Source organism: Pseudorasbora parva, chromosome 19 (assembly GCF_024679245.1).
Source record: "Pseudorasbora parva isolate DD20220531a chromosome 19, ASM2467924v1, whole genome shotgun sequence".
Classification (NCBI taxonomy): Eukaryota; Metazoa; Chordata; class Actinopteri; order Cypriniformes; family Gobionidae; genus Pseudorasbora; species Pseudorasbora parva.
In genome coordinates, this window is record NC_090190.1 from 4042679 (window position 1) to 4058432 (window position 15754).

The 15754-nt window shown below is 36.9% G+C and overlaps 2 protein-coding genes across 2 annotated transcripts; one reads left to right on the plus strand and one right to left on the minus strand.

The window, feature by feature from the left end:
• The first annotated feature begins 392 nt into the window (after positions 1-392).
• On the plus strand, positions 393-3677 carry uqcrb (ubiquinol-cytochrome c reductase binding protein). Its single transcript, XM_067425363.1, has 4 exons — positions 393-475; positions 1277-1345; positions 1443-1609; positions 3481-3677. Exons 1-4 carry the CDS (start codon positions 457-459, stop codon positions 3556-3558), a joined length of 333 nt encoding a protein of 110 aa, XP_067281464.1. The 5' UTR covers positions 393-456; the 3' UTR covers positions 3559-3677.
• A 4057-nt stretch (positions 3678-7734) lies between these two features.
• lrrc14b (leucine rich repeat containing 14B) lies at positions 7735-14461 on the minus strand. The gene is made up of 3 exons (XM_067425554.1): positions 13129-14461; positions 9430-9789; positions 7735-8656 (listed from the first exon to the last, which is right to left on the minus strand). Exons 1-3 carry the CDS (start codon positions 14031-14033, stop codon positions 8341-8343), a joined length of 1581 nt encoding a protein of 526 aa, XP_067281655.1. The 5' UTR covers positions 14034-14461; the 3' UTR covers positions 7735-8340.
• Positions 14462-15754: the final 1293 nt, after the last annotated feature.

The window sequence follows — 15754 nt, forward strand, 5'->3', positions numbered from 1 at the left end:
GTAATTCAACTTATTATAAAGCATTACCCATTTTTTCCCAAAAATGCGTAAATGTAATTTCCATTATATGACACTGGTGGAAAGGCAGAATTCTCTAGTGAAGTAAATGTGTTGGACATTTATTTAATAAAATATTGAAAATGTGAAAACTGGGCAAAGTTTAAGTAACAACCATATAACCATCTAACATTATGGTAGAGTTAACTTTTTTGTTACTAATATTATTCAAACGAGCTTCTATTGTGTTCAACACAAGACAAAAACTCATACAGGTTTGGAACGACATTAGGATTAAGTGCCGTAATAATAATTGACAGAATTGTAAGTTTTGGGTGAACTATCCCTTTAAGAAAAACTCTGATAGCCAATCACATTCAGGGAGAAGCAGATTGCGTAATCACCGGGTGATACGTCACATATCCCACAATACTGTGCGATTCTCCTGGCCGAACAGAAATGGCGTCGAGGGCACCAGGTAAAATGTGCTATTTGTGAGGAATTTTTGACCTTATGAATTTGTTGTCGTCGTTTTAAAGAGTTATTTTATAACCCGCCTGCTTTCTTTGCTGTTAGAACGACTGTTTGTTGACGCAGTTGTTAGTTTTGTCATGTAAAGCACTGATGTCCTCTACTGAGTGTCCTCGTCTGCACTGTAACATTAGTTGAAATATGTTAACATTCCCACGTCGCTTTTCATAAGTGCTTTGTTTGTGTTGTATGTATTCGAGATAATTAAATGCTCCGTTAGTCACTCTAAAAGTTAACCGAATGTAGAGACCCTTAACCGAGTGTCATATCAGCTGTGGCCGGTTATCAGAGATTTTTACCTTTTAAAGGGAAAGTTCACACAAAAAAGAAAAATCTAATTTCTGAAAAAAATCATCCTCAAGGTTTTCCAATCCTGTTTGAGTTTCTTTTTGCTTCTGAACACAACAAACAAATGTTATTTTAAAGAATGTTTGTAATAAAATAAAAACAAGTTTACGGCAATCCTTGACTGTAGGGAAAAAATACCATGGAAGTCAATGGGTGCCGTCAACTGTGTGGCTATATATATATATATATATATATATATATATATATATATATATATATATATATATATATATATATATTATAGAAACTTTTTTTGGGATGTTTGTTCAAAAGAAGAAAAACTCAACTTGAGGAGGTAAATAAGTTTTCATTTTAGGTGAACTATCCCTTTAATAACCCAGCCAACACAAAGTGACCATAAATGCCACATTATTAGTGATTTAATCCTGTTCCTGTGCAGCTGCAACTGGAAGGCTCCTGGTGGGCTTCAGAAAGTGGTACTACAATGCATGCGGTTTCAATAAACTTGGTAAGCAGTGGCATCGCTTTATAATACATTGTTTAGAAACTGTGACCTTCGGCATTATGGTATGCTACTGTATAAATTTCTGCCTCGTGTCATGTAGGTTTGATGCGGGATGACACCATCTATGAGGACAGTAATGTAAAAGAGGCCGTTCGTAGGCTTCCAGAGCCGGTTTACAACGACAGGATGTTCCGCATCAAGAGAGCTCTGGATCTTACCATGAAGCAACAAATTCTTCCCAAGGACCAGTGGACTAAATATGAGGAGGTGAGTAAGAACAGCTCCTATTAAAGTTACACACTCCACTTAACGTTTGTATTTATGGTTTGATTTATGTGGTATGCTTTATAGAGAGAGAGTAGTATATTTTTGTATTTTATTTTTACGTTTATATGCCCGATAAACAAAACGTTTATTCTGTATATTGGTTTTGACAATGACTGTAATTTCAGCAATTTCATTCCCTTGCATACTAAAACAAAGTTTACTTCAGTAAATAGTCTAAATTAGTGTAAAATACATTCTAAACCACCTGTATAATAATACAACTGAAAATATTACTACTTTAGTATAGCTTAGTAATTCCAGTTGCATCTTTTTTTATAACAGCTTTAATATTAAAAACAGGCTAAATAAATCAACAAAGTGTCTGTTTTTAAATGGGGAACAAAAAAATGACAGGAGTCATCAACTCCCCATAAATACAGGCATAAATAAATATAATCATTTGTTTTAAAGTACAGGTTTAAAAGGTGTATGTATTTAATAGTGTAAAGAGAATGGAAAATGCTGTAATATTTACTGTTACTTATACATTATGCATTTGTTTTCCTGTAATACATTAGGGCTGCAGTATTATAGAAAAAAAAGTTTTTGATTATTCCCATGACATTGTAATTGCGATATATTAATTATGATGATCGCAATTTACATTGCATGATGTTCTGGATGGCTTTATACCATTGTTAGAAGCAACTGCATGCAATAGTGTTATATAAAAATAAGCTGAAAACATTTTTCCTGAAAACCTTGTATTTATTATCAATACCATAGCCTGAAATGTCAACCAGACAGTGGTTTAAAATTTATATAAAGTTATAGTAAAACTGTTAAAAATGTCTTAACTTGTAAAAATAAAAAACACACACCGAAGTGCACAGAGTAATGTAAGTGGACAAAATGTATTATTTTTTTTAGTAATTGTGCCTTTTGAATGATTATGTAATTGTGGCATCCGTATTTGTAATCATGATTAGGAATTCAATTAATTGTGCAGCCCTAGAATACACAAACATTGTGAGAAAAATGAGCAAACCAGAAAATACCTACTGACTGAATGAGTGCAGTTTTTATCTGCGTTCTATATAGCTGTAATTTCGATGTTTAATGGCTAAATAAAGGTTATATAGTAAGTGTTTATATAATTTAGGAAGTTTTAAACGAGTGGATCTTGTTAAATATGGCCACGATTATCAACCCAGTAAATAAACAGCACTATAAATGTGACTTCACAAGACTATGATGAGAATTAAATGCAATGCTTTTGTTAAAGTAAGTACATGTCAAGCATTTATGTTAAATCCATCTTATTTGTGCATTATTGGCTGTTATGTAAATGTTTTTTGATGAAGGGAAGGTTATTTGACCTTAAAACACTTTAATGGCAGCATTGGGTGCAATTCAGAAAAGTCCCACAAGATGATGCCATTTATTTGTGAATATAAAATTTTCAAAATGAGCAGTGGTACCTGATTATGGGGAAATGGTTAAATATTGGGAAAGAGAAACTAATAATCAGTCAATCTCTAATCCAAAGTATGTTTTTGTATGTATGTCCCAAACATCATTGACATGCATCTTAACATTATACATGTGTAGAAATGCACATTTGAAAAGTTTAGTGCTGCATCCCTCCAAAATGTGTTTTCTGTGAACACAACGTTTCTGTGTGTCAGAATTGTTCCAATATGCTTGTTACAAAGATTGACTTTGAATAGCATCTCCCTTGCCTTTTGATTTCCATGGGAGTACATGCATTCGTCATGAGGCATAAACACACTATGTAAAGTAGAGTCATTTGTATGTAAGCATCTTTCAGATATAAACTGTGTTCAACTTTTGTTGGTTGTTCCTTGTAGGACACGCCTTACCTTGAGCCGTATCTGGAGGAGGTTATCCGTGAAAAGAAGGAAATAGAGGAGTGGGCGAGGAAGTAGGATGAGTGTGATGAGGCTGAAGCTCTAAGTTGATGTGATGTCTGCTGTCTAGTATTTAAGAGAAAATGTATTATGTGATGAGTCCCTATACTTAATAAAAATTCCTTTCTGACAAAAAATGTTGAAATGGCTGTATATGTTTTTTGGTCTTTTGGAGGATCATGATTCTGTTTTGTCTGTTCAAATAAGTATACATGATATGAGTGTACAACATGAATGCATTTTCCCAAACCGTGTTTTTGTCTTGCGCTGAATCGTTATGGTACACTTATAAGTGTTTATATTGAAACTATTTCAGACTGGCGGAGGAGAACAGTCCCTGCGTTACTCGCCATAGACTTAAAGAGAGAAGTAGCTCTGGCTGCAAATGTGTTTTGCAAGACACTTGCAGTTCTGTTTATGAACCGACTGCAGGTTTAGATTGATACAACTAATGTACATAACTCACATGTGACGAGACACATTAATTAAGTATATGAATGCTTTATTAGGTGTATTGTTCATGATTGTTTGGGCGAATTAAGGGTGGACAGAACCTAGTTAAAGGCAAGTCGGTTGGTCATTAGAAGTATTGCTTAGTGTATCATGCTAGTATGAAGATGAATTTGTACTTCTTCGGTATGTATAAATGTAATGTAAGTGTCTTAGTAAATCGTATTTGAATGATAAAAGCGGCTGTGTTGTGCTGCACTCAATCGGTATTGGTGACTTTGAGCACTGTTATTGAGTCATAGGTTTGACCCAATGACAGGATTTTGCCTTGATTGTTTTTGATTTGGGCTAATCATTACCAGCTGTCCATGGCTGTTGTCACAAGTAAATTAGTGAAAGCATGTATTTATCATGTAAATTCGTGGGATGGCTGGCGCGGAAGCGTTCAGCCGCCTCGTGTGAAGACCGACTCGGGTAAAGACATCATCCTTCGACTCTACCTGCGAGACTCCACCAAGAAAGGACACCGGTAAGGCACAGATTTATCATCTTTCCCTCCTCCACCTTATTTTCCTCTCTGTGCTTTTTGTACTCGTTATTTTTTTAACCACGCGATGCTGCTAATCTGCGTCCTATTCATCCTATGCTAATTCTCGTCCCTCTTTTTTTCTGGGTCTATGGAATTGTCATTCAGCGGTTAACAAAGCTGATTTAAAGGGATAGTTCAAATTGAAATTAAATGTTATGTTTTAGCTCATGGGGATGTAGGAGTATTTGTTTCCCCAGTAGTTTCAATTTTGATCATTTTAGGTCAAACGGTTCTTGTCTGTGCCTCAGATAATGCAGGTTTATGGTCACCACCTCAAAGAGCATACACAGAGAAGTCCAAATTAAACAATCCCCCATCGTAATTACACACTGATGGCCTAAGACACGAAACGAGCGGTTTGTGTGAGAAAACAAACAGTATTTATATCGTTTTTATCTCTTGTACACCACAGGAAACACGGATCAGTCAGACCTCGGATCAGTCAGACGTAGTGTACAAGAGGTAAAAACGATATAAATACTGTTTGTTTTCTCTCACAAACCGCTCGTTTCGTGTCTTAGGCCATCAGTGTGTAATTACGATGGGGGATTGTTTCATTTGGACTTCTCTGTGTGTGCTCTTTGAGGTGGTGACCATAGACCTGCATTATCTGAGGCACAGACAAGAACGGTTTGACCTAAAATGATCAAAATTGAAACTACTGGGGAAACAAATACTCCTACATCTCGGATGCCCATGAGGTAAGCTAAAACATATAAAATTTAATTTCAAGTGAACTATCCCTTTAATTGCAGCCTTTTACACCCAATCCACTCTCAATATCTTCACTGACACCTGGATCTGTTCTGAACACTGAAAGACCTGCTCTCTTAAGTAACTTCTCTATCTCACACTTTCAACACTGGGAGAGATGGAGGCACAGTTCTTCTCATTACTAACTACTCAACCCTCACCTCTCTATGCAATCACTCATCACTCAATCGTTGACTGCCATAGTAGGGAAAAGATACCATGGAAGTCAATGGGTGCCGTCAACTGTGTGGTTAGTTACATATATATATATATATATATATATATATATATATATATATATATATATATATATATATATATATATATATATATATATATATATATATATATATATATATATATATATATATATATATATATATATATATGTATGTATGTATGTATGTATATATAATGTATATGTATAGTTCAACAGAAGAAAGAAACTCAACTAGAGGAGGGTGAGTAAATAACTATCCCTTTGGTGAACTATCCCTTTAATAACCCAACCAACACAGTGACCATAAATGCCACATTATTAGTGATTTAATCCTGTTTCTGACACTCATTTGAATATCACGCTACTACAGTTACAACTCCCTTTAAAATCCATCTTTACTATTTTAATCCATCAGTTTGGTGAAGAACTACATGTGCTGCTGTCCTCATTCCCAGAGGATGGCTGCCCACTTGAAATCCTTGCCGATTTCAACAGTGACCCACACAAACGTTATGCTAACTATTTCCATTCCCCCTAGCCTTATTTCATCTCAAATGCCAAAGCACTTCACATACCCACACATCTTTGCCAAACAATTTGACCTCATCTACACACACAACTGCACTACAGATCACATTTTGGTGAAACCTCTACACAATCTCAGCTCATTACTTCATCACATTTAATAAAGAACTTACTACTTCTGCACCTCCAGTCCCTCTACCAGTTACTTTCAGACAAAACCTAGCCTCAATTTCTCATATTTCCTCTGCTGTCTTTCAGTCCACATTAGGCTCTCTTCCAATGTTGAAAGTTTTACATCTGCACTAAACACCTTTTTTTTTTTGCTTTTCAATCAATGTAAACTTATTTGTCAGTTTCATGTATTTTATTATATTCTTTTTTTTTTACTTTTTTTTTAAACTTCATTATACAAAGTACTACATTTGAACCACACTTTGGTCTCATGTAGTTCTTTTAAATGTGCTTTACAAATAACATGCCTTGCGTTTCCTCATCCACAGATGTAAACACTGTCTTACTTTAACTTGTTGTCTAGATAGTATCTGTCCCCCATCTTCTAGGCCAGCATGTGCTACTCCCTCTAACCCGATGTTCTTAGTGAACACTGGACCAAAGTCAGGACAGCAGAGAGAAAATGGCCACAATCAAACAACCCATCTGACCTAGGTAAGTATCAGTCTCTGCTCTCGTCCATCTCAATGGATGTCCATGCAGCTAAAGCCTCAAACACACACACACTTTTCAGAAGATTCAACTCTCTCCTGTCCCCCTCCACCACCTCTTTATCTCCAGACAATTTTTTCCACAGATAAAATGCCAAACACCACCAGACAGTTCTCACTTTCACACACACTGGATTTTAGATAAGCCACATCCACAGCCATCATCTCTCCTCCTTCTCTACACCAGTGGTTCCCAACCACATTCCTGGAGCCCCCCTAACACTGCACATTTTGCATGTCTCCTCAATCAAACACCTGATTCAGGTCATCAGCTCATTAGTAGTGACTCAAAGACCTGAAATGGGGGTGTCAGTCAAAGGAGATAAGCAAAATGTGTAGTGTTAGGGGGGCTCCAGGAATGTGGTTGGGAACCACTACTCTACACTCATTGGGGCCCAAGTATCTAAACTTCTCTCCAGCTATCGCACGACCTGCCCTCTAAATCCCATCTCACGTAACTCCATTCCTTAAACCCACATTAAACACATCACTTGTACACCTGTTTCTCTTATACTTTTCATAGCAAAACACTTGAATGAGTTTAACCAGGTTTCATCTTTCCTCTCACAATATAATCAGCTGGACGTTAACCAAGCAAGTTTTTTTAAAAAGGCCCACGCAACAGAGACCATCAGATTCTTCTGTCCACCATCACTGGTCTTTACGAGGATTACACTCCACTGGTCTGAGTCCTAGCTCACAGGTATGTCTTTCAAGGTTGCCTGGAGAAGCCAGGTATCCAAATTACATCAACTGACCGCAGGAGTTCCTCTGGGCTCAGTGCTTGGATTGACTCAGTCCATTTGCACATCATAACTGAGCACTTAGGAGGGGAAACTATTTTCCCTCCCTATTCAAACTTAGGATTTCAGGCATTTTTTGCATTTCGTCACCTCATGATGGATCACTACACTTTAGTTATAAGTCAGTCACTTTGGATAAAACAATCTGCTAAATGTACATTCATTATTTGCAGACAACTGTTATACCAACTTTATTAAATATACATACCGTGAACTGATATACAGTAATATATAGATATTACAACAGTCAACTGTATAATTGTTTACAGTGAATTAATATAAAAACAACAAACACAACAAAAAATGCCATTAAACAATGTTCAAATACTCTGTATAAAGGAAATAATTGATACCAATACTGGTTAAATGGTGGCTATAATTGCACATTCTATCTCCAGAAAAAGATTAATCTTTATCATTTAACACAACTTAAACCCATTATGTAACATTTAGCTATATTTTTAGCTATATTGTGGTTGAGCCTATCAATATTAATGCTCAGCTATTAGTGCAGCTTTGTCTATTATATACATTTGGGGTGGGTAAAATTTTACAATATTTGACACTCATTGCTGCATTTGTTCAAAAATACAGTAATATTACAACTTAAATTCTATTCAAGTAGTTAACTAATATTATTCCTGTGTTACTCCAGTGTCACATGATTCTTCAGAAATCATTCTCAATCGATGTGACGTTCAAGAAACTTCTCAATATAAATAGTTCATGTTGAACATCTCACTCCATCATTCTCTGCTCTCTCCGTTGAGTAACATTATTGACTGTGTCGATGAAGTTTCCTACGACACTGTTGAACGACTGCAGCATGGAGACTCCCAGCTCGTTGCTTGTCTCGTTGATGTCAGGATCATAAGCTCCAAATAACGGAGTGCAGACTTCAATGTTTCTTTTCCCCTCCCTCTCTAGGATGCCAACCAGTTCAGTCCTGGCTTGCTGGAACTTCTCCGTGTCGTAGTTCATCAGTGCTGTATCGTTCAGCGGGTAGGCTGCACCTTCAGGATAACAGTCACGAGGGACAGGTAGCTCCACATATCTGTAATACAATCAATTACAAGCAAACAGATAAAATGTTAAAGTAGACCTATTATGGCATTTTACAATGGTTTGTTTGTTTTTTACCTAAAACCTCATATCTATTGTTTGTTTTTTGTCCCATAAATAGGGGCATTTTACACTTTGTTACCTAATTTGCCAACGTCACATTGCATGATTAAACATCCATCTGATTTACCAGACCAACAAATTTAGACACAATTTTGATTCGCAGAGACTCCATACTCGTATTTGTGAGCATCAAGTTTGTTGTTTTTGCTCGCCATAAATTAAAAATAAGCACCTACTCAAGAGAAATGTCACTGAACTTACTTTGAATGTTTGGGTAGATAGTCAATTGATTTGATTCACAATTCTAGAAGGATTTTTGCAAATTCAGATTCACTAGATTTGATACAGTTTGATTAACAATTAAGGTATTTTCAAGTGTATTGTAGACATCATTCCAAAGGAGCTTTACGGAAAATGCATATGCACTGTAGAAGGTGCTATATCAATAGATGTTAATTGAACACTTTAATGCTTCCCCAATGTGTCCTAGTAGACCAGGTATCTTTGACACACTTATTTCAACATACTACAATTTGGGACACACTAATTATCCATCCTAAATAGTATCCAAAAATTATATGCAAATTTGCACAAATCCCTTTCTATCTTATATAACTTTGAAAAGAATAACTTTGCAGAGCTTTATACACTAAACATGTAAACAAGCACAATAGGAGCCCAATGAACACAGTCTTACTGTACCTCAAAGCAGGAAACCCCAGAGCCAGTGTGTTAAACAGGAGGCGCAGGGCAGCGGTGCTCAGAGGATTCCCCAGGATCTTCAGTTCCTGAAGCATGTGACAGGGTCTCAGTGCTTGTGTGAGCGTATCCAGGGTCTCGTCGTCCAGCCCACACTCCTCCAGGCCCAGGCTAGTGAGAGTGGCAGAACAGCGATGCAGAAGCTTCCGGAAGGTGTTGGGGAAAACGTCCGCTACCGCATGGCCGCTCAGGTCCAGCTTCACTATGTGCTCACTGTGCAGGCTGTTGGCGAAGTAAGCCATGTCCACTGCGTTCAGACTGCAGTTCGCCAACTCGATACACTGCAGCGGAGTGTTTAGTGGGCTGGTGAAACAAACAGATTAAAGTTACTCAAAACACGTTTAGGAATGATTCCAAATAGCAATGGTATTTACACTAAATACAACTAATATTATTTCATTAATACTATAAATGTTAAAACTATTAATATATAAAAATAAAGACATGGTAACATTATAAGGTGACAGTTCCACATTACCGCATATACTTACTATAGCAATAACAGTAAATTATGCATAATTGCGAATAACTTAAACACAATCTAACAATGACATCTTAAAATAAAGTGTGACTAGGTTTGGTTAAGTTAAGAGTCATGGTTATTAACAACATGTACTTACTATAGGGTTTGGTTGAGGGTTATTATGCATCATAGTTATTACTATAGTAAGTACATGTAACGAGGACTCAACACATTTACTTAAATAGAAAGTAAAAATACTTAGTAACAATTTTTGTGTTAAGTATATGGAATTCAAATCAGTAGCAGTGTGTTTTTTTTTAGGAGGCTTTTACTTTAATACACTAAACTAACCCTAACACTGAAACTTTTGTTTTTTACATTTAATAATGACATTACAAATGTAGTAGGCTTCTTTCTTTAGAGTTAATATAATTTCATACTTAGCACAGTAAAAAGACAGAAAAACATTTGAAAAGTTTACTTAAGCTGGTAATTTTTATATTAGCTGCATGTAATTGTGGATAATTTACTGTTCTTACTATGTAACAAGGACACAAAGTGTTACCCCAAACCAATTCTATAGTAAGTACATGTAATTAACATTCCTTGGTACTTAATTGAGTAAGTACAAAATCACCTTAACGTGTAACCTAATATTTTGACAAAAAGCTGCATTATGATCTCTGCAAAGCATTTGAGTGATTAAAAAAAACTTGTGTGAATATATTTTAAAATGTAGTTTATTCCTGTGATCAAAGCTGCATTTTCAGCATCAATTCAGTCTTCAGTGTCACATGATCCTTCAGGAATTATTATAATATGATTATTTGCTAAAGAAACCTTCATCTTATTTCTAGTTTATCAATGTTGAAAACCATTGCACTGAATACGAATAGTATTAAAATTAATAATATAAAATTATTAATATCACGGGGCAGATAGTGTTTGGCACCTGTATGACATGTGATGTTTTGACTGTTATAAGACACGTGTACTGCTATTTACAGCCAATGTAGGACGTACTGTTTTGCCGGTCATGTCCTGGCCTACTTAAGAGTTTGCAATGGGACAGCTGTCTACATTCTAACAGTCACACAACAAACTGGGAGCCATTTCAACACCAACACGTTAGACATCACGCGTTGATATTAAGATATTTGATATTACTGTTGATTAGTCTGCAAACCCTCAAAGAACACTCACAGATCGTACATTTAAGTGAAAAAGATTCCCTATATGCTACTGTTCAAATGTTTAGGGTCATGGTTTCCACATAAATATGAAGCAGCACAACTGTTTTTAACATTGATGATAATCAGAAATGTTTTTGAGCAGCAAATTATATAACTATGATTTCTGAAGGATCATGTGACAAGACTGGAGTAATGATGCTGAACATGGAAAATCACAGAAATATAGTAAAATATTAAAATATGGCTTTACATTTTAATAATATTTAACAATATTGACTTACTGTATTTTGATCAAATGGAAGCAGAAGAAGATTCTTTAAAAAAAAAATCTTACCCACTCTAAACTTGAACACAAGTCTACCCAGCAATTTTGCATTTAAATGACATCTAATAGCTGTCCAAACACAGCTCTGACGTCTAGACTAAAGCGAGGCAAAATTTGGGCTGTCAGTGAAGATGCCCAAGAATAGACTAGTCATCTAGAACATGAACATATCAAAGAAATGAAACCAAACACCTTGTAATCACTGTTGAGTCATTTTGGCAAAAACGACATGTGACCAAATTCAAGTTAACCGAGACCGAGTGAAATGATGGCTATTTCTTGCTGGGTATGAGATCTACTCTTGCATTGACCAATGCAGACAGTCACCAGATTAGAGCATGCCATATCTCAGACGTTGCAAGATACGTCCATCACTGATGCAATCGGCAAAAAACAAGAGCCAACCAATGGGGAAAGACATAGACAGGGTTCCGACAAAACCTGACAGTGTCTGTTGCTGTATGTCAGGGTAGTGTGAACTGACCTTTTGTGCAATGGAAAAGTTCCACAGATGCTAAAGGTTCTTCTTGGAGCCATAGATGCCAGAAAACAGACCCTTTACTTTTAAGAATGTTTCTAGGACTTAAATGGCAGCTGTGGTCCCATTGTGGTTTTAAAGGCCAATTCACCCCAACATTTAAATAATCCTATAATTTACTTACCCTCAAGCCTTCCTATGTGTTCCTTCTTTCTTTCTTTTAGCGGAACAGAATCAGAGTTATATTAAAAACATTGAAAAAGTGTGTTGCAAGATACCAAAATCACATACTTCCCTACTATATAGTATGCAACTATATGTAGTATGAAGTAATGTATAGTAGTATGTCCAAATTCATAGTATTTAGTACACTAAAAGTACCCGGATGACCTACGACTACTAGTGAGATTCTGAAGAGTACATATGATGGACACTTCTCTGTCCCATAAGGCCACGGGAGAGGATTTATGAATGGAGGTGAAGGGATGCAACTGACATGTGATAACGACAACATGACAGTCTGGATTACATTCATGCTACACACACACACACACACACACACACACTATATAGAACACTTTTTTGAACGGTCGCAAAGTTAGTTCAAATTCAAATGTAGTACCTACTCACATAGTACGAGATTTAGGATGCAGCCTTAATATTTGACAACAGAAATGTTCAGCGGCTGACAGTAATATCCAGAGATGCAAACTACTTAATATTTTTTGCAATTTCACAGTTTTTCATTTAAAAATACGCCATTTTACATGATTCATGTAAATCACAAATTAATTTGATATGACAAGAAACGTTTTGCCTTTTTTTACAGATAGGTATAGGAGTGAATGTGTGCATATTTATATATATGCACACATTCACTCTAATAGCTGTCCAAACACAGCCAATAAATATATTTATTTATTTATTTTATTTTTTATTATTATTATTTTCTTGAATCCCTTTGAATCCTTTAACAAATTAATTCCTTTAAAAGACCTATTAAAAAAAAATTATACAATAATAGTTGGATGTGCTTTTTTTGTGGTGCTTCAAAAACTCTATATTTAAATATAACTCTGTGTTAGGATGTAGGAAGAAAGTCATATCCACCTTGGATGGCTTGAGGGTGAGTAAATTATGGGATAATTCCTTTATATAAGTAAGGTTCCTTTAAAGTGTTTACCTCAGCAGTTTCCTCAGATGTCCTGTAAGAGTGGAGAACCCCAGGTAGAGCTCTCTCAGCTCGGTCAGTTTGCTCATCAGCTCACCCAGAACTCCCATGAGGCCCTGGTCATCCGGGCCCAGCCTGTGCACATTCAAAGCCTGCGCAGGAAACGTGATGGAGCGCAGCTGGGGGAAATTCAGCTGGGACAGCATTACCTCAATGTGTGGAGCCTCCAGATGTACGTTGTGCACCACCTCCAGCTTCTGCAGGCCATGTGACTCCACCAGCTTCAGGAGGTAAAAGAGGTTCCTGAGGCTCAACGAATCCACACGCAACCCAACAAAGTGCAGTTTTAAAGGGCAATGTCTGCGTAGCAACAGAGCCTGAGCCACCACCTCGTTGTTTCGTCCAGTAACAAAAGCATCCAAGCGGACATCTACCTCCATTTCGAACGCTGATGGCGGCGCCTCACCGGCCTGCATGGACACCATAGTCTCGTAGCACATGCGAGTGAGCAGCTCGGTTCGTGCCCAGCGTCCGAGGGTCCGTCCGCAGGGACAGACATGGTGTTCAGTGTCTTCCAGACCGGTTATATCCACCACACAGAGCTTTTTTGCATATGTGCTTGGAGCTTGAAACACATAGTCCCTCAGACCTGTGAGAAAGGCCTCCAGACAGAGTCTGCACGTGCGGGATGTGAGATCATCCGGACAGTCCGCCGTCCGGCCCAAAAGTTTGCGCAAGCTAATCTCCGTCAAAGGCCACGTCTGGATCAAGTCATGGAGCACTGCGGCCTCCTCACGCAGATAGCTGGCCTTGAAGAGGATAGGGTACAGATTGCAAGACAAGCAGTGGAGGTTCTCACACGCGTAAGGGCCAGTTTGGACGAAGCCCTCGGCTGCTAGGAACTTCAAGCTCTTCATGGCTGTGTTTGTCAGCTCCCAAGATCTAGGACACTTCTTTAGAGCTGTCAGCCTTTAGTTGTTGTGTGTTTCTTCTGCCCTCTTTCAAACAACATATACATGTGCTGAGCAAGAGCATGAGGAGCAAGGGAGGCAGTCGAGAGGGGGTTAGTTATTTATAGAAGCAGCTGTCTCATACTCTCAAGGCTATCAGACAGAGGTTAAACAGCAATTAGATTTTGGACGGCAGCTAAGGGGAAAATAAAGTCATCTCTTACCTGTGCTCAACAGTTGGTACAATGACAGTCTGTGGCTGTAGGAAAAATCTGGTATTTATGGGTTAACCATTGAAAAAGAAAAAGACATTTTGAAGGTGCAGCTAAGGGTGGGTGATGGGACCAAAATCTTCTATCACGATAATAATATACATCACAATATAGTTATTTTTGTTTTAAATAGTTATTATAACATCAATTTGATCCCACTGAAATTTCATCACTCTTATCAGTTGTATGGTTTGTTAGGACAATATTTGGCCGAGATACAACTATTTGAAAATCTGGAATCTGAGGTAGCAAAAAAATCTAAATATTGAGAAAATCGCCTTTGAAAGTTGTCCAAAAGAGTCCTTAGCAATGCATATTACTACTACTAATATTTTTTATATATATATTTATGGTAGGATATTTACAAGATATCTTAATGAAACATGATCTTTACTAAATATCCTAATGATTTTTGGCCTCTATAAAAAAAAAAAAAAAAATTTGACCCATATAATGTATGATCGTGCTATTGCCACAAATATACCTGTGTGACCTATGACTGGTTTTGTGGTCCAGGGTCACATTTAAAAAACTAATACTCTTACTGAAGACAAGTAAACTGATAAAGAAAGAGCAAAAAACTTCAAAAGAACAAAGACAAACCTATCTGAAAAACACTAGAAATACTGCACAAAATGTATAAAGTATTTAAATGTATTAAAAAAACAATGCATAGTTAAATGTATACATTTATTCTTAATAAAGTTACAAAAGTCATTCAGTCAAGAGCAGTAAGAGATTCTCTCTTTTTAATGTTTGATTAGGATTAATAATGACAGTAGGTCAATTTGGATGCTGTCACTTTAAGACCGGCTGCACGGATCCATTATATTTGTGTGTTGTTCTTTCTCAACTGCTTATGCTGATTTAAGAGACAAATAACTCTGTTTACTTGCAAACACACGGTCACTTTGACATAGGTGTGTGTATTTAACCACTGAATCCCAAAAAGGTGGCAAAAAGCACGGAGTTCGGCTCTCACTCGAACGCTCTCTGTGCATGCATATACTGAAACGAGTTGTCTTGTGCTGCTAATTACACTTCAAAAATGTAAAATCATCTGTTTTTAACCGATAAGCTTCCGTGACCGCACCGCAAGGCAACGTCACGAGCTGAACCGCGATAGAGACCAAAATCTCTAGCAGTTTACACAGGTTAATCGTGTCTAGGATCGTTGCATGTACGACCGTTTACACAGAAGTCACTTTAAAATTACCACGAAATAAAAATTGCTGATTCTTATTTTTTTATTGAATATTGTCCTATTATAAATGAATTATCCATGCACATTTTTTTAATTCATGCGCATCATCTTTAAATCAAAATAACTCGCCTCCTTCTTGCTGCAGCATCTCATCTTTTCTCTAATGCCATTTACTGACGAAAGGGCGGAGCAACCTGTCACTCACATGAGAC

Excerpts from the sequence above, each read along its gene's own strand:
- lrrc14b (XM_067425554.1), bottom strand. The coding sequence starts at position 14,033 with ATGAAGAGCTTGAAGTTCCTAGCAGCCGAGGGCTTCGTCCAAACTGGC. Across the intron at positions 9,790-13,128 it reads CATCTGAGGAAACTGCTGAG|CCCACTAAACACTCCGCTGC; the intron begins GTAAACACTTTA and ends TTGTTTCACCAG. Across the intron at positions 8,657-9,429 it reads CTGGGGTTTCCTGCTTTGAG|ATATGTGGAGCTACCTGTCC; the intron begins GTACAGTAAGAC and ends ATTGTATTACAG.
- uqcrb (XM_067425363.1), top strand. Across the intron at positions 1,346-1,442 it reads ATGCGGTTTCAATAAACTTG|GTTTGATGCGGGATGACACC; the intron begins GTAAGCAGTGGC and ends CGTGTCATGTAG. Across the intron at positions 1,610-3,480 it reads AGTGGACTAAATATGAGGAG|GACACGCCTTACCTTGAGCC; the intron begins GTGAGTAAGAAC and ends TGTTCCTTGTAG.